General features: G+C 40.4%; 1 protein-coding gene across 1 annotated transcript; it reads left to right on the top strand.

Annotated features, from left to right (window-relative positions):
• The first annotated feature begins 1,730 nt into the window (after window positions 1-1,730).
• On the top strand, window positions 1,731-24,920 carry BMS1 (BMS1 ribosome biogenesis factor). Its single transcript, XM_082286660.1, is given in 24 exon segments — window positions 1,731-1,799; window positions 2,134-2,376; window positions 2,770-2,960; window positions 3,327-3,406; window positions 4,825-5,013; window positions 5,501-5,643; window positions 6,897-7,018; window positions 7,761-7,957; window positions 8,647-8,783; window positions 9,269-10,101; window positions 10,917-11,018; window positions 11,949-12,106; window positions 12,642-12,723; window positions 13,688-13,764; window positions 14,817-14,943; window positions 14,946-14,998; window positions 16,407-16,595; window positions 17,858-18,038; window positions 18,549-18,607; window positions 20,716-20,838; window positions 21,871-22,018; window positions 22,899-23,074; window positions 23,564-23,725; window positions 24,427-24,920. Coding segments are annotated over 23 exon segments (3,942 nt in total). The 5' UTR covers window positions 1,731-1,799; window positions 2,134-2,200; the 3' UTR covers window positions 24,664-24,920.
• Window positions 24,921-25,356: the final 436 nt, after the last annotated feature.

Raw genomic sequence — 25,356 nt, 5'->3', positions numbered from 1 at the left:
CTTCTGTAAATTACTGCTTTTCTTTGTTACAAGGTGCTTTTAACATACATGCCTGGCATATATTTCACGAAGAAGAAAAATCTGTGCAGAACACTCAGATGCAACACTCCTGTGACATTCCTGTATACTTTCTGTCCTTGCTATGAGGTGAATGACAGAACACAAACTGAATGCTTATTCAACATGTAGGAGGTACTTCCACAACGATGATATTGTAGCCTCCCCTGGACTTGCATGCTAGCAGCATCTCTGCTGCCATATGAGTAGGTGATGCTGAGGAAGAGCTGGGGCAGGAACCAAATGTGTTCGGTACTTGGACTACTCTTCTACTGCCTGTAAAATGCTTCTGTTTATAGAAGAAGGGAGGATTTTGCATGCTAAATATTGAAAAATGCATTTTCTTCTACATAACTTGTCAAAGAGATAGTGAGGACCCAAATCCACCAGTGCCACTTATGGTCAGCCTGGGCCTACTCCGATGCGGGGTGTCCAGAGCTCCTCATTCTGTTGGAACCTGCAAATCACATTCTTTTCTTCACAGCCACCTCCTCTAGCAGCAGAACAGTGTGAAAGCCACGGCCCCTGCAGCTACAAGTCCAGCTGGAAGCCACCTGCCTGGGGGCAGGATGGAGCCAGCATCACAGAGGGAGCGGTTCACGACCTGGACACCTCTTTAACAGCCTTGCCCCTCGCTGGCTCATGCCATAAGGCAAATCACCCCAGACAAGAGGGCTCCTCGCTTCATTAAGCAGGGCCTGCACCTATAATGCGCTTCAGGGTGACTGACCTTCAGGCGTGGGCACAGACCTGAGATAAAACAATGACTCACTTCTCACCTAGGGTACCATGCCCTCTGCATGCCTGGTCATGTCCCTGTGGGTGCGGGGCTTGGTACCTGCAAAATGCCCCCACCTAAGTTGTATTAACCACAGAAGGCGAGGACATGGTGTTAAGCTGCACCAGGGGAGGTTTAGGTTGGAAATTAGGAGGAATTTCTTCACAGAAAAGGTGTTTAGACACTGGAGTGGGCTGCCCGGGGAGGTGGTGGAGTCACCGTCCCCGGAGGCTTAAGGGGCCGTGGCACTCAGCGCCAAGGCCTCCTGTCACGGTGGTCTGCGGTCACAGGCTGGACTCGATGGCCCCGGGGGGCTCAGGGGGCTGAAATTCCAATTGTTTCTGTGGTTCTGTGATTCCGTCCGAGTTCACTGCACTGAAAAGCCCTTCATAGGCTTTTACCCTATGACTTGTTCGTCCTCCCATAGTCCTTGGCAAGGATTCGCGTTTTTATCTTTTCACATTGATTGCTGGGGCCACATCTGACAGCTCGTACGGGAACTGCCCCGAACTGGGGCAGCTGGAGGCCCCACGCCCCCTCCGCCCTGGTGCCGTGGGGCCGGCCCCGCCGGGCAGCTACCGCGGGCTTTCACAGAGCTTGCGGGAAAGTAATTTATTCCTAAACACGCTGATAGGGGCCGACTCCCGGTTCCTGTTCCCGGTTCCCGGTACAGGCGGCGCAGGGCCGCCACCACTCCCCCGCTGTGGGACACCATGTACGCCGGCAATAGCGCTCCGCCGCGCCCGGAACTCCGCGCGCAGCCGGTGTTTCCGAGGGGGTGGCTCCGCAACGGAGCGGTCCGTGCGAGCCCACGTGGACCGGGCGGCTGGACCGGGCCGGGGGGACAGCGCCGGGCCGGGGGGACAGCGCCGGGCCGGGGGGACAGCGCCGGACCGGGGGGACAGCGCAGGGTCAGGGGGACAGCGCAGGGCCGGGCAGGACTGGGGCCCACGGCACGGCACAGGTATGTGGTGGTTGCTCGTGGGGAGCGGTCCCTCGGGAGGACCCCTTCCCGAGCTGAGGGCCCGCGGTGTGCCCGGCAGCTCCCCGCGGTTGCCCGCGGTAGAGTATCGGCCGTGCCCCAGCGCCCGCCGCCCCGCCGGGGCACTGCCGGCCTGCCCGGAGCCCGCGGCCCTGGGCCGGGAGCGCAGGGCCCGGGGGCTGCCGTGAGCCCGTGTGCGGCCGGGAAGGGCGTGAATGAGCTCCGTGAGTTGGTCTGGTAGTGCTTGCACGGTGTTCTCCAGCTGGTGTGCTGTGCACATGTGCCCTGTGCTAACTGTGCTCTCGTCCTGTGCCAGCTGCGCCCGCTGTCCCGCGGAGGAACTCTGAATCTTACTGATTGTGAGCAACTGTTGAAAGAGTAAGATGGAGGAAAAAGAGAAGAAGAAGCATCGTGCAAAGCATAGCGGACCAAAGGCAGAGAAGAAAAGGAAACGTTATCTCAATGACCTGGGAATAGGAGATGAGGAGAATGCACGGAAGAGAAACCCCAAAGCCTTTACAGTCCAGTCCGCTGTGCGGATGGCCAGGACTTTCCATCGGTGAGAAGTGGGAACTGGCTATAGAGTGTGCAGAGGCGGCTGGAGGGATGGGTGTTGCCTAGGCTTTCTTTGTTACTTTGTGCAGAAATACACAGAGTGTAATTTTCACTGGTGTGTCTGCATGGCTCTCAGCATTCACCCAGTCCCGGTGTAGTTTCTGTGTGTGTCGGAAGTGGGATGCTTTGTTCGTCTCTGTTACATTGTACTCTGTGTTAATCACTGGAGAAACTAGCTCCTTCGACTCAGTGGGGGTTCCACATACCTGCTGGTGTGGGTGCTTGTGCTCAGCCTTGGTGTTGAAGCTTTTGCAAATACCGGAGACTTTCAAATAGTGAATGTCCATGTAAGAATCCATGACATTCCTGTATTTATTTATTACAAATTTCTTTTTAGAACTCAGGATCTGAAGACTAAAAAGCATCATATTCCTGTGGTTGACCGGACTCCTTTGGAGCCACCTCCCGTGGTGGTGGTTGTGGTTGGCCCTCCCAAGGTTGGGAAGAGCACTGTGATAAAGTGTCTCATTAAGAACTTCACAAGGCAAAAGCTGGTTGAAATCCGGGGTCCTGTTACAATTGTTTCAGGTGAGAACAAAGATAGGACAAATGGAAATTCTTATTTTGAGCTCCTTACTTGTCTTGCTTTGAGAGCTGGGATGTGTTCATGTTCTCATAATTTTTGGTCATTTTGAAGAAATCATTTGGATGTGTGATCTGGCATGCTTACGATGAAAGAAGATCTGATAATCTTAAATTAAAAAATTATATTTTAGCAGAATTATAAGCGGGTAAAAACAGACACTTCTGCTGTGGTGCATGTTGGATGATCTACATGCAGAATTTGAGTGCCAGATATCCTGGAGGAACTTCAGGAATGTGACCTGGAAAGAAAACTGTCCTAATTGGTTTGCTCCCTCTGTTTCAGTTTTTGATGCTTAATTCTGTTTTCAGGTAAAAAACGCCGGCTGACCATTATTGAATGTGGATGTGACATTAACACAATGATCGACCTGGCTAAAGTTGCTGATTTGGTAAGTTAACAATGGAATGTGATTTTTACTATAATTTATATTGAAAATACTACTTTTGATTGGACTGCATCAGTGTCTGATTTCTCTACACAGTTTTTGATATCAAAGACAAAACTGTCTTTGGTTTCAAAGAGAACAGGACCTAAGATCTTTGATACACCTAATGTTCTGGAGCAAACCAGGGACTTTCCTCATCATGGGGGATGGGGGAAAGTAAAATGTGTGTGTGGTGGGGAGGATGTGAAAGAAGGGAAATGCTACTAAACTTCGTTGCTAATGCAACTGGTAAACTTTTAGTGGAAGATGTTATAAGAAGCCAAGGTGACACAGTGACTTCTCATTAAGGGATTTGGTTAAACCATATCAAATCTGAAAATGATTTCTAGTCAAGAATTTTTCAACTAATGCTCAAAGTAGAAATATGTATTAGTTTGTTAGCTGGATTTTTTTATGCACTCTGAGGTCTCAATCTGTGAAGAATGTTGTGTAGTAAAATAATTGATTTCAGTGGAATGTGGTGACTGTTGTAATTTACTTGCAGCTTTTGGATCAGGGGATTACATCAACTGATCCTGGGGTCCAATGCACGATCCATTTGTTTAGAATTGTACTTTACATGTGGATTTGGAATATGTTATTTACAGCTGATTAGGGTTTGGGATCCATGTCTAAGTATTAACTATATAAATATCTAAAAAATGTGTACACTGATCTAGGTGTTCTACTTGCATGTTTTCTACTGAGTAAGGGAGTTGTACCAAATGATACATACACTTCTCTGCTAGTAGATGTGGTGGATGATTCTGTGTGCCCATGGTGGTGCTGAGAATCTGTTTGGGTTTATTGTTAGGGGCTGAGATTACATCAGCTCTTGAAGATCTGTCATCAGTTCCTGTGTGCTTGAAGTTCTTTATTGTTAAGACCCTAAACCAACTTTGCTTCCATTTTCATATGACTGTTGGCTGCTGTTTTCCTGTGTCAGGGCATTTTAGTGATGTGTAACAGCAATTGCAACAAGTGAAGTAAGTTTGTTTCATTTTACCTGAAGACTTGACCTTAGTGCTATTAGTGCATTCAAGACACAGATACAAGAGTTTTATTAATTTTCTAAGATGTTCCTGAAAATATTGGAAGAAAATCAATTTTGCATATTTTAAATTCAGCAGGTAAACACTTGTTCAGATCTTAAACCGAATGTTATGCATTCCTAGAGCATCTAGAACATCTTTAGCAGCCAAGTTCCATACTTCAAATAAAAAGCCAAAGTTGGTTTTCAGGGTATATGCAAATAAAGTACAGAACCTTTCGCCAAATTTTGATTCCTGAGAAGCTTAAGAGTTTAAAGATGTGGTCTTTGAAATTGGCTCCTGTGGGCACTGTGGTATTGCTGTAGTGAAATGTGGATATTGTGTTTTCAGGTTCTAATGCTCATTGATGCCAGCTTTGGATTTGAGATGGAGACATTTGAATTCCTGAACATTTGCCAGGTACATGGCTTTCCCAAAATTATGGGAGTTCTTACCCACTTGGACACATTCAAGAACAACAAACAATTAAAGAAGACTAAAAAGAAGCTAAAGCACAGATTCTGGACTGAAGTGTATCCGGTATGACATTTAACATTACTTTTTTCATCTATTTTGCTTTATGGAAACTAAATTAAAAGTGGGTCAATACTGAAGTGTTTACAACATTCTTACATCTTTTAAATAGATAAGTGAACAATGTTTATACTATATCGGATTGTTTCATCTTTCTTCTATTTGCTAAAATACTTGTGTGGTTATTCTCTATCCCAGTGTGATAACCTGCTGAAACATGCTACTAGGTCTGTTATGCAGGTTCTGTGCAAGGAGGATCTGCTTGTAGGTCTGTATGAGGTCTTCAGGATGTGAATAGTCTTCCATTAAGATTTAGGGGGCAATTTTCATGTTGAAGTAAAGTGATTAATTTGATCTTTCAGAACCAATTGTAATGTGCAGTTTTCAATTAAGATTTACAAACTAGAATTGCATTACTATATATATTTTTTTTTTTAGTTTTACAGGTATTAAATTGATGTTTTATGTTTTTATGTCTTTTTAATGTGTTTAGGGTGCTAAGTTGTTTTATTTGTCTGGGATGGTTCACGGAGAATATCAAAAGCAGGAAATTCACAATTTGGGGCGTTTTATCTCGGTTATGAAATTCCGGCCTCTTACTTGGCAAACGTCTCACCCCTATGTTCTTGCAGACAGGTGTGTTGTTTTTCTCTCTGTTCTTCAATCTCAGCCTAGATAGCACCTTGTTTGTTGAAAAAGCTATAATAATAGCCTCAACTCTGTGTGTGAATGGGTGCTTGGTGTTCCCTGGGTGGCTTTGGGAAGGGAAAGTGCCTCTGCAGGTTTGTGCCGTTCAGCCATGAGGTTTTCACCTGTGCCAGATCATGTGCATACCTCTGGTATATTGTAAACACTATGGAAATACAGAATAATTAAAATAATTCTGCTTGTTGATGATTATACTGAATTTCTGTGGGAAAGAAACAGCATTCCAGTGATTAAACAACAGCTGGTGAATTAGTCCTCTCGAGTTCCCTGGAATATCCCTTCTGCTCCGTCTGCCTGTTTGATTCACAGTCTCTTTGGAACACAAAAGTAATCTTGGTGGCAGCTGTGCCTCCTTGAGAAATTACCTCACCTTGCATATTTTATTGCCAGAATGCTTACAGTTATGACTAAACTCCCACAATAATCCAAGGTGCCTTGAATGAGCCTCTTCTTAAGCTCTAGTTCTTCAGGAAAAATTGTCAGAAAAGTAGGTAAGCATCGTGCAAAGCCCTGCAAAATACACAAAGCAAAGAGAGGGAAAGCGCAAAACCCACATGCTGCAGTTTTTCAGTACCATTGTTTTAGGTTGCTGTAACTGTTGCAGTTTCATGATTGTTGGGCCAGCTTTGTGCTGATCTGCAGCCAGGGTGTGTGTCCCATTCTCTTCCTTGGCTGTGTTTGTGCTGCCTCCCATGTGCAGTGTAGAAAGGAATTTCCCCCTCCTCTGCCCCCAAACAGCCAGTCTTTTTTCTGTGGTAGCTTTTGTGTTGCTCACCACTGTTCTTAGGGAAGAGAAGGTATTGTGTGGCTTCGGGTAATGTGACATTCAGCTGTTTGCCCTCTAATGGTAAAATTGATTTGAGGAGTGCTGTGTGTGCCAAGCCTATAAACAGTAGTTAAAATGTGCTAAAAAAGCAGTACATGTTCAGTGAAATGTCGGTAAACCTTCTGGAAATACACTGTTGAATGTTATTGTACAACTTTAAAAATACAATTTAAAAATGTTTTTAGAAGACCTTTTTTTTCCATGTTTTTTTTTCTTATGATAATTCAGTTTTGATTATTAGAATCTGCAGATCATGCAGTGGCAGCAGTGATGTTCTCTTTTGTTAAGTTACATTTTTCAAAATTTATCCTTGGGACTGCTGGGTATTTTAACTGTCATTTTAAATGTTGGGTAGAATGGAAGAGCTGACCAACCCCGAGGATGTTCGAATCAATCCCAAATGTGACAGGAAGATATCACTGTATGGATACTTGAGAGGAGCACACCTAAAAAACAAAAGTCAAATTCATATGCCAGGTAATCTATCAGATTCTTAGAACTCTTTCTGTACTGATCTGTGAAAAACAACGTAGCTGAAATGATTTGTATCTTTAAAGTGTATGTTATGCAACAGATTTTTCACCTTTCTAAATACCTGTTCTGTTTTTGAAAATTATTTTCATAATGCATGTTTTTGTGAAAATAAATCTTGTAATTAGTTTTGCTTTTAATTGTGCAGTTCTGTTGCACTGATAAACACAATATTCACAGTATTTAAAGTTTTTCAAAGTTGTATCATTTTAAAAGGTGCTTAAAGTGCAAAACATACCAGCCCTAACAATGAAAAGTAAGTTTGGCTTATGTAATGTATTTCTCATGTTCATTGAATAATTTAATATTTTAAGTGAATGATTAAAATGTTTAAATTAAGAAATACTTTATTAATAAATTTACAGACCTACTCTGAAAAGTGAGTTGTTGTTTTTCCTCTGTTAAAAACACGCAAAGAAACAAGCCCAAATCTTTGCAGGATTCTGGTGAATTTATGTATACTTGTCTAAGTTCAGTGGTAAGGCAGACGAATTGGATGTTTGGTACAGAGCTTTCTGTTGATGAATCACTGAATGCCACAATGTTTGGGTTTGGTTTGTTTGTTTGTTTGTTTTTCCTTTGGTTTTTTTTTGTTTTTTTTTTTTTTAATCTCTTCATGGTGAATTGCACAAATTTCAGAATCTAAACTTTGTGCAAACTTTGTTGCTTCCTTTGTCTGTCCCCTAAGGTGTAGGAGACTTCACTGTAAGTGATGTGAGTTTCCTGCCAGACCCCTGTGCTCTCCCTGAGCAGCAGAAGAAACGTTCCTTAAATGAGAAAGAGAAGCTCGTCTATGCCCCTCTTTCAGGAGTTGGGGGCATTGTGTATGATAAAGATGCTGTTTACATTGACCTTGGTGGAAGCCATGCTCATGAAAAAGAAGAGGTAAGAGAATGCTGTTGGTGATTTGAATTCTCTTGGAAAATGTAATTTTTATCCTTAGAGCCAAAATAAGTGTTTAAAAATAAGCTTCTTTAAAATAATCAATCCTTATCTATCTATAGTGGGTAAACTTGTTTTCTCCTTCAGGGATTTCAGAGAAGGGATGTTTCTCTTGTCTGTTATTGTGCAAAACATTGGAAGATCAGTTAGTATTAAGTACCTAAAGTTTGTGTAATAACTTCCCAAGTATTGACCTAAGATATATGAAAACTCCTGGTGCTGGACTTATTATCACTCTTACTTTGCAAGGCATGGTGATTGTTGGGAGAACACTTTAAGGATTTGACTGGTCAAAGGGAAAAAGAAAAAAGATTTGCATACAAACAAAATTGTGCTAAATGCTAAATACCTTTGGGTCTCTGATGATCTGTGCTTGCTGATATTTACTGTAGTGGTTGTATACTGTGAAGGAGTCCCTCTAATTTTTCTTGGGTTGATATTATAGATATTCTTGAAATGTGAAGAGGGGAAGGGAGAGTTTGCTGTTCTGTTCTGAGAAAATGTTTCTTTAAAGTGCTCTGCACTTTTTTCTTGCTTATGCGTATTTCTGCTGGTTTAGACTGATAGCTATCATTAGACATTTGTTTCTTCATTTTAATTGAAAAGTAAAAAAAAAAATCTTGTCTTTCCAGGAGGAAGTGAGACCCAATCATGAACTTGTTCAGAGCCTCATCTCCACACACTCAGCCATTGATATTAAGATGGCATCAAGCAAGGTCTCTCTCTTCATGGACTCTACACCCTTGGGTTCAGAAGATGTAGGACAAGAGTAAGTTTTGAATTCTGAGCAGTGTTTGAGCATGAATGAATCTCTAATTTCAGGCTCTAATTTAGGAAAAAATCTCAATAGAGCACAGCTAGTAAAATGACATAATGTCTAATTCTTCCTCTTCTGAGGTTACTCATATGCCACACTGTATTTTGGGATAGAAATAATTGGTACTAGAAAGTTTTGCAAGCAGTGTAGTCCTGCCTTCCAGGAATTTCTTGCTGATACAAGTAACATTTCTGTTTTAATTCATTCCATGGAAAATGAAGACATTTCTTGGAATGATTTTTGGCTATAACATTCAATATTCTTGAATAAGGAGACATTAAGGAACACCAGTGCCTTTCTAATGTCCTCCATAACCTCGCTTTGTTAGGAAAAGAATTGTAAAATTGTTTAAAAATATTAACATGAAGTTTCATTGCTTCGTTAAAATTTTCTTGTACTTAACCATCTTACCCCAAATGTGGTCTTTGGGAAAACAGGTTTGTGATGCCAAAAGAAGAGAGACAGGTGGATTTGAAGACTGGAAGAGTTCGTCGGAAGGCCGTATTTGAAGATGAGGAGAAAGAAAATGATGATGTAGCAAGTGGTGAGGAAGATGACCAAGAAGAAGAGGAAGAAGAAGAAGCAGTGTCTGAAGATGGAAGTGATGGTGATGATGAAAATGATGCTGAGGAAGAAAGCGAGAGAGAGCTCTTGAGGGAAGGGACGAGTGTTAGGAGAGCCAAGCGTCTGAAAACAGAGGTGGCTGAGGAAGAAGCTGTGAATGAACTGCCAGCATTTGCAGACAGCGATGATGATCTGGAGATGAGCTCTGAAGAAGAAGGAGAAACTGTCCCTGAAGACAGTGAGATGGAGGAGGATGACGAGGAGGAAGAGGAGGAGGGGGATGAAAAAAGGCCTTGCGAAGATGAAAGCTCAGAGAGTGAATTTGAGGCTGCAAACAAAAGAGCTGCATATAAGCAGCGTGATATGAACAGTGAACGTACAGAAACGAAATCACAAATCTCGGATCACAGTCCCAAAAGAAAAGCAGTGCTCACTACAGACTCGGGAAACTGCACCGCAGAAGAGGCATCAGAATCTGAGGATGAGGACTCTTTGCTTGAAGAGGGTGATGATGGAGGGTCACATGAGGAATTAGACACTGAAGAGTCAAATAGGAATGGGTTTCAGCACAGTCAAGGAAAGAAGGCTGATAGTGTTAGACAGACTAAACTTAAAACTGTAGATACTGAGGATGATGATGTGGAGAATCTACTCAGAGAGGAAGAGGAGTATGAAGAAAAAATAGATCTTTCTGCTGACACAACAGGTATACTATAAATATTTAATTTTTCCTGTCCATTTTTAATTGGATTAATTTTTAAAGGATATAATTATTCAGTACTCTGTAATGTTGCCTGTCATGTATATATATATATATGTATATATGTATTTATATATAGTTCTTAAGTAGCAAAGTTCAAGTTAGGAAAGCTAGAAATACCTGCTGTTAAGCCTGTCATATGCATTGTAGTATGCAGTGTCAGGTTTCCTTCCTCTAAAACAGAGGTGATTCATTTTATAAACTTCATTGATTTTGCATATACTTCTCTTTAATCTTTATAGCTATGTGTGTAAAACAAATTATGATGCTCTCCTACATCTAGAATGAATAAAATATGCTTGGGGGAATGTTACTAAAATGCATTAACTACTCACTGAGCACTGGAACAGGAATCTTCATCTTTGGAGATGTTCAAAAACCATCCTGACATGGTGCTGAGCAACCTGCCTTAGGTGAGACTGCTTAAGCAGTGGGGCTGGACAAGGGGACCTCTAGAAGTCCCTCCCAACCTTGAACATTCTGTAAGTCTGTGAAGAAGTCACTTAGCATTGTGAACATGGTCAAAGCTGTTACTGTTGTTAATAAGTTCTTAAAATTTTGTCAAAACAAAAAAAAATCAGTGGTATAATTTGTTATCCACAGTTTATGTTTCTGTGTGTATATGGAGTATGAGCAAAAGAAACTGTGGGTTGTGTCTACACTTCCTAAGCCTCTTGTCATGTCCTTACTGAAATTATTTTTGTAGCTCCTAATTCTTGTTCTTTTCTGGAGGTAGAATGTAGACTTTTTTCCCTTTTCAGGTGCACTCAAGTGGAAAGAGGATCTCACACAGAAGGCAGCTGAGGCCTTTCTAAGACAGCAGCGATCAACCCCCAATCTTCGTAAACTTGTATATGGAACAGGTACAAATCTGTTTGGAAACTTGTCTGCAATATATGGTGGCTTTTCAGCTGCTACCAAGTGTTCAAGTCTGAATATTTGAGCACTTTCTTTTGGTGGGAGGCTTGAGGAAAGTTAATTGACTTTTTAATTGCTGATGCTCATTTTCACTAATGATTGTAATAGGAAGACAGTTTTTACTTCTCCCATAAAAAGCATTTTGAGTTCATTTTCCAAACTACTCTGTTGTTACTCATGTTTTCTGGTACATCTATTTCTTCCAAACATTTAAGGTTTGGTCATTTGCATAATCATCTGACAGATATTATGCAAATTGTGGTAATTGTGTTTCATAAAGGGATGTTGTCTGTTGGCTGGTTTCAGGAATTTCTGTCTCAAAGTGACTGTGGAATAGTCTCTTAGACATGATTTAGTATCAGGTGTTTGTCAAGGAAAAAATAGCTGGTTTAAAAGGAAGAGAAAATTGCTATTTACATAATTTATTCTGTTTAATTAACACTTTTCATGTGGTTGTCTAAGTGTACAAATCTCATTGTGCAGAACCTTTGTAGAACACGATGAAAATTTGGCTTTTGTAAACCTTTCACAAGGTTTTCTTTCTGACAGATTCTCCAGTCTGGTATTCTTGATTTACAGAGAAGCCACACATCCTTCCTGTTCGTAGATCATTTTGGAATTGTTCCAATGTATAATATTGAACAAGAGTCCTGAGTTTACTTATTGGGCAATATTTTTTTAGATTATTCCAGTTATAAAAACAACTGGATCAGTGTACCTTTTTCTTCAGGCTTTTGCATTTAAAACCATTCCAGTTTGGTTCTTTTATTTCCTCAATAAACTGCTGCAGCTGTTGTGAAACATAAGAAGAGAGGTGGGTAATGAATTTCATGCACGTGCTGGGGGGGAAATCAGAGCCTGTGTGTTTGGTTTAGCTGTCGAGGTTGAGGACCAGGAGAGCGAGGATGCAGATGATGAACTTGGAGGTTTGTTCCGTGTCAGCCGTCCAGACAAAGCATCCAAACAGAAGGCTAATGCTCTTGACTGCTCCAAGTTTCTGATAGAAAAGCTGCAAGATTGGGATTTAGAAGAGGTAATGCCATTGGATAATTGCTTCTGCATGTTCTTCCTGATTCTGTCCTGGCTGTGTCTCATAAAGTACAACTGAGTTGTCATTGAAACAGACCTGTGGGAGCTGTGGCCGCAGTGTCTTATATTCTGCCACTTGCTGTCACTGTAAGTAACAGATTCCAAGATCTGTTCTTACAAGAGTGGCAAGTTACAGTAAATCAATTTAATGCTTGGCTCACTTGAATACTTGGTGGATAATAGTTTGCTCTTTATTTACCAAAAAGTAAAAAGCAGGGGAGACCCAAGTGAAAATACAGCGTGAAAATACAATGTAGGGTTGAGATCTTGGTAGTGTAAAGACCTTTGGGCAAGATTCAGATAGGGTTCAAATTCCTGCTTTCAGGGAGGCATTGTGTGGTTTTGGTAATGGTATCTTGATGTGGAGCTGGACGTGTCTCTGAAGTGGTCTCTCTGATGGGGAGTGGGAATGTCTTGGGGAACGTTTCTGTTGATGATAAGCTGTAGCTGTGCAAGGCAATGACGCTATCATTTTGCAGGTTGTGAGCAGTATTCGAGACTGCTTTGTTACTGGGAAGTGGGAGGATGATAAAGATGCAGCAAAGCTATTGGAGGAAGATGGTATGTCTAAGACTTCTAAAAATGATTCATATATACAGGATTTTTAAGAAAAGTATGACTTTTTAGTTATGTATATAGAATATTTTGCCTTAGTGCTATACTTACAGGTTTTTTCAAGCTATTATATAAATTATTATGTAGATACTAATATAATTACGTATTGCTGTAAATCTCTGTAGAAACAGGAGGCAAGTACCACAATTTCTGAAAATTTACTTTCTGAAAAATAGAGTATGTAATTTAAATGATGAAATGGAGTCCTTATTCTCCACACTTGGACATGCTGGCTTTGAGTTATGTATCTGAGTTCAGCTATTCGTCATGTGTGGTTTATTCTTTTGGGTAGTCATGGTAGAAATAAACAGAAACTATTCTTTAATGAGAAGACAAACTTGCCATTACATTTGACTGAAAAGTGAGATCTGTCTTCAAATGTTTTGGAGGTGTTGGTTTTGTTTTGTTTGGTTTTTTTTTAAATTAGGAAATACTTTAGAAATTTTAATAATATGGCTGTATCTTACATGCATCATGATTGTGGTTTGACAGGCTTCTATAAGCATTTGTTTTTAACCTAAAAATTATCAGATATATTTAATTTTATTCTTTTTTAAGGTTAAACATGGGAGCTCAATTGCTCTGCTGGTGTCTTGTGTCATTAGAGTGCAAACTAATATACTGGTGGTCCTTTGGGATGATCTAAACTTTATTTACATTTTTTAAATCATAAAGGTATTGAAAGGCTAAAGGAGGAGCCACTGGAGTTCAGCTGGGAATTTTCAGCTGAAGTTGTAGAGAGGGCAGAACAAATATATAAAACCTGATGGAAATCAAAATATTAGGTCTGAAACTAATCTGCACAGCAATACTGAGAAATGTACAGTACTGAGCACATGAGAGATGGTGTGGGGCAGTACAGCAGAATGGTTAACTAATGGTCACATGTCTTGGGTGCTTGTTGTTGCAGAAGAGTTGTATGGAGATTTTGAAGATCTCGAAACCGGGGTTGTGCACAAAGGAAAGGCTGCTGCTGGAGGAGAGGAGGTCTGATCTGCATTTTATGTTCTTTAGCAACATACATGTGTATGAGTTTCTGATCAAGTGTCCTATGTAATACATTCAGTGTTTGTAGAATCAATAGGAAGGGAATCAATGGTAGCAATGAAGAAAAGATATGTGTATTACTGACTTTGGAACTTATGGGTATCTAGAATGGCATGTTTTTAGTCTGAGCCTGAATTTTTGTTTTAAGATAATTATGTAGAAGTCACCTCACTTACTTAACAGTAGGTGTCAGGCTTAATCAAGAGCTGGAGGATCAGGAGGCATGACAGAAGTATTTTAAAACCAAATGTAATCATAACTGTTTGTAGTGTGTCATCTCATCTGATGCAGAAGATTATAGTACTCTGTTTAAACACAACAAATTGTGGAAACTTGACACAGTTTCCTAGTTCATTCCTCTTATCTGCATAAAGGAGGCTGGTGGAAGCAATTTTATGCTGTGGCTTGGATGTCTTCCAAGAACAGAGCTGTAGTTGTCTGTGAGAATACAAACTGAAAAAATCAATTTTTTTTGGACTGAGCAACTTGATGGCTTTGCATTTTGTTGTAAAATTGAGGATAATGGCATAATCTTGTCAGTTTTCAAATGGTCTGTAAACAAATGTCCTTCTCTCTGGTCTCTAGAGTGCTGCCTTCCAGCACAGTATTGCTCAATGTTATCAACAGTTACTTTGTTTTCCCTCCTGTATTATATATGCTTATATTAGCTGTAGAATAACAGTAGGTCAGTTCTAGGGTCTGTTCCCTTATGTTAAAATGATGTTCAGTCAAAAAAGCTTTGTCAGTGGAAAGGGATATGATTACATCATGAGATCTTTTGGTCCTTGCTGAAGTTATGTCTCCTTGTATGAATAGCTTACTAATATCCGTCTAAAATTGAAATTTTTTCAGGTGTGTAGTAATGGCACAATAAAAAAGTATTGTTAATTAATATCTATAAAAGTGTTTAAATAATGTCTATGAAAGTGTTGATCAGAATGGGTTGTTTTCAGTGAACTATTTTACATGTTTGACAACTTACTGTTGATTAGTCTGGAAGTGAAGAAGAGGAGGAAGATGAAAAAATGTCCAAACCAGAACCTGAGGAGGAGGAAAAAGAAAAGGAGCGCATGGACAAGAAAAGAAAACTTAAAGAAATGTTTGATGCAGAATATGATGAAGGGACACCACATACTTTGATGATCTCAAAGAAGAAATGCATAAACAAGCACAGGTAAAATCTGCTAATTTGACAATTTATCTGGCTATATGTCTTCAAAAATACTCCACAGAGTTTGCCCCCCAAAGGTATTTTCCTGGAGACACAGGTGATGCTCAGGAGCTATTTCAGAAGGTACACACAAAGAAATACATGCTTGTGATTTTTTTGTGCTTGAGCTTTTTGATTCTGTTAGCTGGAAAGGAAAATAAGCAAAGAAGCCAAACAAACTAAAGCTTAATTTAAACTGAGTGCACTGGTTAACCATACTTTAAGTCACTGAATAAGCCAAAATGTATCATCTAAACTTCAACTACTTAAAAAGTTTTTAAATAAAGAAAGGCATCCTTTTATGTGTAGGAAGGTGAAAATCTTTCTCATATAAATTTGTGCCATATATTTTCCCAGTACTATTTTTAGTGTGATATTTTGCAGTGTTATTAATGGATAATTAAATTCTGTGTGACAGTCTTTTTCATCCAACTGTGAAGTTATTTTGAGGAGAAAATATTGATGACCATTGCTCTGTACATGTGGTAGAAGTCTTCAGCATAACTGTATCCAGAATGTGAGGTGTTGATTTTGTTCCAGGCCTTTGGTTTTTTACGTAAGCACTTGTAAGCTTAAAAGTAGCTTCTTTCTTTGGCTGACTTGGGAGAACACTGCCTTACATTGCTAATAGCTTCACTGCCTTGTCTTCTGACAAAATTTTGCCCTAAATAGTTGTTAAATTAATCCTTACCTCCTTGTATTAGCCTCTGCCACAAAGGATAGTACGAGCTCTGGTATGCTGATGTATGGAGAGCACTTAAAGGGCAAAGAAGGACATTCCAGTAAAAGAATCAGTGTCTTATGGGTGGCTAAACATCAGAAGCTGAAACAGGAGGGTGAGGCTTCTGTTATTCACGAGGATGTCTTCTTAAATATTTGCACAGTATCTATGTTCTTATCACATGGTACAGAAGAGCTTTTGATGATGTACAGTGTGAGGATGCACAAAAATATTGTTAAACTGCTGGGTGAGATGGGAGTGCAGCATCCTCATAAAGCGACACCTTAAACATCAGGGCATTAACTTTAAAAGGTGCTTGGGCTCCTGAATCAAAAAATGTACTTTTGGCAGTTGTATCTTTAAAATCCAAAGTCACCATTGTGAAAGGCGTATCAGAAGTCACTCAGTCATTCGCTTCTCTTGGGTACTGTCTTTCAAGTAGACTAAAAGGCCTGCTTGGGATTTCAAATTGGAGGGGTTTTGTGGTGGTAGAGATCTTGCTCCGAATAAAAAGCCACAAAACCTATTAGATCTTTCCCAAAAAGATTCATATAAATGTTAGCATGTTTTAAATAGAACCGGCCCTTCATGGACAAGTTGTTAATACTTGAATTTAGTGAAACGCACGGTGGCTTTCTCTTTGTCACACAGCTCAATCGAGCGGAATTTGAAGATCAAGATGATGAGACCAGAGTGCAGTACGAGGGATTCAGGCCTGGGATGTACGTTCGAATAGAGATTGAGAATGTGCCGTGTGAATTTGTCCTGAATTTTGATCCTCATTATCCCATCATCCTGGGTGGTCTAGGCAACAGCGAAGGAAATGTGGGCTATGTACAGGTATGTAGCCAAAGGGGTGAGTGCATTTTATGTCGGTACAGGTGTGCTTCAGGGTGTCTGGAGTTACTGCTTTCTGTTTACTGAAAACACAGTAAACACCAAGAGAAACTTCCATCCTTGTCTCTTGAATAGGGGATTTGCTTTTGACACAAACTGTAATTCTACAGTAGCAGATTCTGGATCTTTACAGGCTTAATTGGATACCAGAAAAGGTTACTGTTGTTTAATGTTGAGCTGCAGAGGTGTCTCAGGACTAAGGTCTGATACTGTGATTGCTGAATTGCAAACCTTAATTGTACTCTGACCTTCATGATCTATATACAAGTGACTACAGAAAACTTACTAGCACGTATATAGATGTATGTTTAATATAATACTTGCTTATATGCATACAAACATGGCTTCAGAGTGAGTGAAATACTGATTGTTTTTTCCAGTCAACCTAATGTTGGTGAGAATGTTTGAAGATAAACAAAGATAAAGCTTAGTGTATAAAAGATTCTAGCTTAGATAGGGACACTTTACCGTGCCATAAATCGAGTCTCTCCTGGTGGGAGAGAACTTGCTGAAAGTCCTTGCAAGGAGTTTAAAGGATAAAGTGAGACGTCTTCTGTAGTTTCAATGCTTCCAGATAGTTGTTTATTAAGTCTTATCAGAGGAACTGAGCCACTACTGTGACCCAGGTACAGCATGGAAGGAGGAAAAGTAGGAGTGAGGGCAATTATCAAGATTTACACAGCCTTTAAAAGATATTTCAACCAATAGTTACTAAAAACATACATTATTTTCATTTTCTTGCCAATTATTCAGTAACACGACTAGGAACTGTGGAATTTTCTATCCAGTCTTTCCAAACTACTTTTACTGCAGAATATGGAGTAGTAGAAGAAGGAGAAGAAGGTTTAGAGAACAACAACAATCCTCCATTTTGATATTTTTTACTCTATTTACTACAAAGAGAAGCCTAAAACCTCTAAATTTTTCACCCTGCAACAATCTTACATAGTAGTCTATCACCTAATTCACACCACTGTATTTTCTAGTTGTTGTCTGACTGTTGGTATTTTTTTCCAAGGTTTGAAGCCAAAACAGTGTTGTTCAGGGGGGAAAGAACCCTTAAAAACAGGCAGAGAAATATTCTCGGCACTCTGGGTTCCTACAGATAGAAATTGCTTTCAATCATTCCTGAAAAGTTAAGGCTTGAATTTCAGAATCACTGTTGCTATCCTGTAGTAGCGTGGTCCACCTTCTCTTCTGATTAGCTGCGCCTGAAGAAGCACCGGTGGTACAAGAAGATCCTTAAGACCCGCGATCCCTTAATCCTCTCGTTGGGGTGGAGGCGCTTCCAGACCATCCCCATGTTCTACATGGAGGACCACAACGGGCGGCACCGGCTGCTGAAGTACACCCCGCAGCACATGCACTGCGGGGCAGCTTTCTGGGGTGAGGCCGTGCTGGAGCTGCTGTCCTGCGTCACTTAATCGGTGTGAAAGTCTCGAGCTTTGCAGGATCTATCAGGAAATACAGCTCTTGGAATGAGAAGTCTTTTAAATTTCCCCATGGAGCATAAAATGACACCAAATAGTATGGGAAAATAGGCAGTTGTCTAATATTTGGGAATTATTTAACTGATTTGTGAATTGCTTGGCTTTTAATCAAATTCTGAGCATTCTGGTAAGTTGTAGCATATCAAAGAGGAGCCTGATTTGTTGGCTGTGTGCAGAGAGACTTTGCATGCATTGTGGGTCCAGACCCTGCATGAGTAACTTCTTGTTAGCTGTTCCTTTGACTTTCATGGGGCTTTATATGTGAGCAATAGTTTGAGTGCTTTAAACTTTGGTTTTCTTCATTGAGTATATTTGTTGTGTATTTCTAAGCTTTTGGAATTTAAATAGGGGCTAGATATTGTGTAGTAGAATTTTCCAGAAGTTTCTTAATTTCATTTTCTTTTAGGGCCCATCACTCCTCAGGGGACAGGATTTTTGGCAGTTCAGTCTGTCAGTGGCACAACGGTAGGTTTTTTTACTGCAGAATGTTGATTAATGCTTTCCATGGATATTTGGGCAAAATAGATATGTTTTGGGAAGAAAGTTTATATATGATAAAGCACTGTAGTAGTAGGAACTGAGAAAGTAGCCGGACTCAAGCTTTTGAAAGATGTATTGTGTTGAGGTGGAAAACTGTATGGAGATTTTTATTTTAAATTTTTTATACCAATTTCAGAAAGGGAGTGTTTACTGTGAGGGTGGTGAAGTGGGTCGCACAAGTTTCCCAGAGAAGTTATGGATGCCCCATCCTTGGAAGGATTCAGGGCCAGGTTGTGTGGGGCCCTGAACAGCCTGGTCTAGTGGAAGGTGCCCATGGTATTGGAACTAGATGATCTCTGAGGTCCCTTCAAAACCAAACCATTCCATAATTCCAATTTAAATAGTGTTAAAGCAGTACTTATCAGATATGATCTTTGTTAGATATATATTAATCAAAGGTAGATTCATGTTTGCAGACAATTGGTCACAAAAGCTTTGCATGGTATTGTAATGAGCTTGACAGTTATTAGAGTGGTGATTATCTCCTTCCTAAAATATGCCTTCAAGTCCTATTGCACAGTTGTCTTTTTACATGTTTTAAAAGGCTATTTTCATCATGTGTCCCTAGCATAAAATAGTGACTTAGAGCAGTGCACAAAGCTCTTCTCCTTTGAGACTTTCTGTCTGAGTAAGATTCTGCTCCATCAAGAGAACATAGTGAGGTAGATCACAAGGGCTTTTAGATAGTTTCCAAGGTAATTAGAATGGCAGTTCTGGAAATCTCATTAGTGAACGGTAGGAATGTTATGTCAGCAGCACCTCAACTAGTCTGTACTAGTCAATCTGCATTTTTCATGCTGTAGTACTTCTGTAAAGGTTAGAAATTCTGAACTCTTAAAAGTGAAATGTGGAGTGCAGGTGCCCCACAACGTCCTTCTCTCTAAGCTGGAAGGATACTCATTCAATGGGTGGACTGTTTAGTGGATGAGGAGTTGGTTGAATGGCCTGATCTGCAGGGTAGTGGTCAACAGCTCAGTGTCCTGATGTGCAGTGGTGACAAGTAGTGTCCCTCTGTACTGGGACCAGCACTGTTTGATGTCTCCATTGGCGACACAGGCAGTGGGTTCGAGTGGACCCTCAGCAAGTTTTCAGGCACCACCAAGCTGAGTGCTGTGTCTGACGTGCCTGAGGAATGGAATGCTATCCAGGGGAACCTTGAGAAGTAGTCCTATGGGAACCCCATAAGGTTCAACAAGGCCTGGTGCAAGGTCCCGCACCAGAGTTGGGGTAACCCCAGTGTCAGAACAGATTATGCAATGAAGGGATTGAGAGCAGCCCCTGCTGAGAAGGACTTGGGGATTCTGGTGGACGAGAGGCTGGACATGCTATGGCCATGTGAACTTGCAGCCCAGAGAGCAAATCACATCCTGGGCTGCAGCACGAGCAGCAGCAGGGCGAGGGAGGGGATTCTGCCCGTCTGCTCTGCTCTGATGAGACCCCAGCTGGGGTAGCACATACAGCCTTGGGGCCCTCAGCACAGGAAAGACAGGGACCTGTTGGAGCAGGTCCAGAGGATGGCCACAAAGATGATTGAAGGGATGGAGCACCTCTCCCAGGAGGAAAGGCTGAGAGGGTTGGGGTTGTTCATGACAGAGAACAGAAAGCTCTGGGGAGACCTCATTGCAGCCTTTCAGTACATAAAGGGGACTTATAAGAAGTATGGTGATAAACTTATCAGGGCCTGCTGTGATAGGACAAGGGGGAATGGTTTTAAATTGAGAGGGTTGATTTAGACTAGATATGAGGAAGTTGCTTTTTACAACAAGGGTGGTAAAACACGAATAGGTTGATGAGAGAGGTTGTGGATGCCCTGACCCTGGAAGTATTCAGGGACAGATTGGACGGGGCTCTGAGCAACCTGATTTAGTGGAAGATGTCCCTGCTCACTTTGGGGGCATGGGACTAGATGACCTTTAGAGGTCATCTAGATGACCTTCCAATCCAAACTATTTTATGATTCTGTGATTTGAAATGGTGTCTTCGCTGTTTGAGAAATACACATTCAGCAGTGTCTTTCATCTCTGATGTTTCAGCCTGACTTCCGGATTGCTGCGACAGGAGTTGTGCTGGATTTAGACAAATCCATAACTATTGTAAAGAAATTAAAGCTAACTGGTTTTCCGTTCAAAATTTTTAAGAACACTTGTTTTATTAAGGTAAGTGTGTAGGTATGTATACTGTAAAACCAGATGTACTGATGTTAGGAAGGAATGCAACCTGGGATTGTCTTTCCTGAGGCAGAAGTTCTCAGTTCTTGTTGAATGCTGTTCTGGATCTCAGGAGCTGCTTGTGGTTTTTTGAGCTCCCTTCCATGTGATCTCTAAAGGTACTGACTATTAGCCAAGGAATATGAATTATTGTTAACCAGACAAAAATTCTGGAATAGTCTCCTGGTTCACATTCAGTATGTTTTTTTTTCTTCCCACCCCCTGCTTCCTTCCTAAAACCCACTGATGAGCAGTGGCAGACACCTTTGGAGAATGTAAATCTTTCCCTGGTGTCATTCGTCAGTTTGATCCCACTAAATTTCTGCTCTGGAGTCAAAGGAGACTTCTGGCAGTGCTTAGGAGTTCTCAGTTACAGAAGTGTTTGGAGTAGGAAGTGCTGCAGAAGGGAGTGTTCACTGACCTTCCCTCTGTGCTTAGCTGGGCTTTCAGGCTCAGGGAGAGGTTGGGCTATTCTGCGTTTGGGGCAACAAGCAGCTAAGCAGTGATTGCAACAGTGAAGCACTCAAGTATTTGCAGTGGGCATAGAGATATTTTTTTCTTCCTTTCTTGTGATATATGAAAGAAGCACAAACCTTGAAGAACTGTGTTGTATTAGAATCTCATAGCTAGCAACTTAAGGCAGCTTGCTTGTTTTTAAGGTATCCTGTGTTCCCACAAATTGCTCTAAAGGAGTACTGTAAGGCTTCTGTAGATACGTTCCGTTTTGGAATTCTAAATAAATGTGTTTAATGCTTAGAAACCTTGCCTGTGATATATGACTAAGTAGATTGCTTTCATTAGCTCACCTAAAGTCAGCTCAGTGGGTTTTTGGTATGATCAGCACTCTTAGTCTAAAGACAGTGCTATGTTCCTCCTGTTTCTTTATGAGATATGCTTGTGGGAATTAAGTTTTTGTGGCTTACGTGGGTCACAGAGGGAGACTTAGCATCTTGAATGATGGTGGGTAATTCACATTTTCAGGGAATGTTTAACTCTCAGTTGGAAGTGGCTAAGTTCGAAGGTGCAGCGATCCGTAGTGTGAGTGGTATCCGAGGACAGATCAAAAAGGCCCTCCGAACTCCCGTGGGTGCTTTCAGAGCAACATTTGAAGACAAGTTGCTGATGAGTGGTAAGTTGCACTTTCCATGTAAGTTATCACACAACTTTCATCCTTCTTCACAGATTGCAAAGCCGTGTCTCAGAATTCTGGGATCTGATAATTGAGATGTGAATTCATAAGAGTAAGAAATACCTTGTGAGACACAGAGTGAAATTAAAAAGAAGTATATTTTATGTTGGATTTCTTTCAGTTATACTCAAGCCATATAGTATGCAGATGAAAAGGCTTGAGTTGAAGACATGTATCTTCAAGTGTTTTAATGCTTTTCACAGCATGGTTTTAGTGTTTTACACAGCCTTTCTCCTTGAACATGATGAATTGAATCTAGTGGTACAAGTGCTAGGAGGACACTTTCTGAGAAATCCAAGGACTGGCATTTTAACTCCAGTTAACTTTTTTCTGTAGCCTTTTGGGGAAATTATGCAGAGGATAGTTACCTCCTCTGTTTGCTGAGTGTCACTGTGATGTTGAGAATATGAGTTTATACTTACTTAGATTTATATGACCTGTTTTCCTAAACACACCAAAATCATGGATAGTGCCAAATAAAAGCAAGTTCATTCTTCTATAAAAATTGGCAAAGGAAAATGAAATTGGTTTTGTCAGTAATTATACAGGCACATATACATATATGAATTCTCTTGCTTGCTCTTGAATATGAGTGATGAACGGGATGGTATTCAGCTGCTTGCTTTTCAGAAATGTGTGCTGTTCATGCCTTTAGGGGGCTTTGCATTGCTTTTACCAAAAGTTGAAGACATTTGGTCTATATACCAAACACAATGCTAGCATTTGGTGTAGTATCTGTTCTGTTCAGGCAGTCTTCGCTTAGAATGTGGATGTGATGAACTCCTGTTTTAGAGCCAAGTAACATTCTCTTTTCTTTCAGATATTGTTTTCGTGAGGACTTGGTATCCTGTTTCTATCCCAACGTTTTATAACCCCGTAACATCCTTGCTGAAACCAGCAGGTGAGAAAGATACTTGGAGTGGGATGAAGACAACAGGCCAGCTGAGGTATGAGCAAGGCATCAAACTGAAACAAAACAAGGATTCTCTCTATAAGGTATATTTCTCTTTCGTTTTGTTTTTAAAAATAGTCAAATTTGCAGTGTGTCTCAGACCTGTGCAAACTGAGAGCAGTATAAATACATGTTCATACACATGCATGTGTGGCTTCAAATTTTTATCCACAAGGCACAGTCCTGGCATGAGATGGGAATAAAACAGTTGAGAGCAGATTGTTGTGGGTCAGTTAAAGTTTATAAAGTAATCTGCAGGGTAGAAATCTTCTCCAGAAGCTTATTGAGATTCCTGCTGTGGTAATTGGGGTGAACACACCATTCACAGTTCAGTCCGAGGACTTCAGAGAATGTTGGTTTTTTGACTTTTGGTTTTATTGTGGTTTGTTTGGTTTGGGGTTTATTTTGAGGGGTGTGTCTTTCTTTTTTCGTTTGTGGTGTTTTGTGGGTTTTTTCCCACTGAAAGATGAAAAATTAAATAAAAGCTTTTTAAGATCATGAGTCTTATGTATCTTTTATTTTCATTCTTTTAGCCTATTGTGAGGGAGAAGAGGCATTTCAATAAGCTCCACATTCCTAAAGCATTGCAGAAGGCTCTGCCTTTTAAGAACAAGCCTAAGAATCTTGAGAAGAAAGGCAAGACTCCAAAAGACCAGTGGAGACCAGCTGTTATCAGGGAGCCTCATGAAAAGAAGGTAATTATCACTTACTCTGAAACAAGGACTCCTAAAGGGTAAATGTGTTGTTTAAAGCTTTGCTAACTATTGTTTTGGCACTTGTATCTACTGCTAATGCTAAAGATATATATGTTCCTAGTGAAAAATGATCACTTGCAATTTATTTTGTTCCTGTTTGGCACACAGTATGTATATGGAACTGTCACTGAGTGGATGGTGTCTGTTTTTTAGACTAGTAGGTCACCTAATTATGACTTTTGTCCTTGTCACAGCACTCGCAAGGTATTTCACTTGGATTTAGTGCTCTCATATTATGGGTGACTTAAATTGGCAGCTGCAGGTTTTTATTTGACTTGTCATTGCCACGCATTATTAACAGAGGATTTGAAGCAAATACTCTTCTTCCAAAACTGAGAATTAGCGTGCTTGCAGAGCCAAGAATTTCCAAACTGCAGTTTAAGTGTTCTGTAGTAGCAATTCGGCATAACCTTTTAAAAGCTATCTAACCAAAATCAGAGTTCACAAAAATTAAAGCTTTGATTAACTTCCTAACAGGATAAATAATTAAACCATTTTAGAAATTGGGTAACAAGTGCAGAGATAATTAGAAACTTGCCTTGAATCTCTGATTCATTATGTGTGTCTCGGCTGAGGTTAAACTGTTTCTTGCTCACCAAAACTGAGCTGCACGTATATTGATTATCTATTTTCTGTTTTAGATATCAGCCCTGCTCAGTGCTTTGAGTACAGTGAATAATTACAAGATAAAGAAAGCCAAAGTAAAACATCGGGAACAGCTTAAAGAATATCTCAAAGTTAAGCAGAAGGAGGATGAACAGAAATTCAAGAGGCAAAAGGAGGCTAAGAAAAAAGTCTATCGCATACTGGGACAGAGGGAGAAAAAGAGACAGAAGTCAAGCTTGAAAGGATCTAGTAAGGGAGAGAAGAGTATGTAAAATTTCATCAGTTTTCAGGCCAAATGAGGAAATAGGGTAGCTGTGCAATTTTCTCTTGAAGAAACAAAAAGGCCTTGGACTGCACCAGATGTGCTTTCAAGAGAAGAAAGAGATGCAAATATGACCTTATTCACACTCTTGAATACATTTGGTAATGTATATAAATAAGATGTAGAAGTATGAGTTTTGGTTTTTATAGAGGAGTATTCTGGAGGACTTTGTATTTCAGTATATTTCTATGCATACTGCACATTCTGTCTAGCCAATAAAGTATTTTAATGTCAATTACAGAATATTGTTTGTGTTTTGTCTTAATGGACTTCAGTGGAAGAAAACTCCTCTGAATGTCTCTAAATATGTTCCTTAATTTGAGCTATTACCTAAATTTTGCCCTTGGCAAATCTTTTATTAAAAGGTGTGAAGATCAACTGTTACTGGGTGGGAGTTTTGGAAATTCTTTATCTTTGATCAGAGTAGCTCACTCCTGTGCTTAGATCATCTGTCCTAGCATGAAAGTATCTCAGTTTTTTCCACTTCTCACTAGGTTATTTAGCAGATCTTCAGAATAGTGTTGCATCCAGATCATGTGTTACTTGGCCAGTTTTGGTACCCTAAGACTGTCAGTAGATCTCTCACTGACTGCAGCTTTCTGGGCAAACAGTATCAGACCTTTCCCAAATGTGTGTAGCTATT

Source organism: Coloeus monedula, assembly GCF_965178545.1.
Source record: "Coloeus monedula genome assembly, chromosome: 8".
Taxonomy (NCBI): Eukaryota; Metazoa; Chordata; class Aves; order Passeriformes; family Corvidae; genus Coloeus; species Coloeus monedula.
Note: the sequence above shows the minus strand (reverse complement) of the source record. Positions and strands in the feature narration are given on the sequence as shown.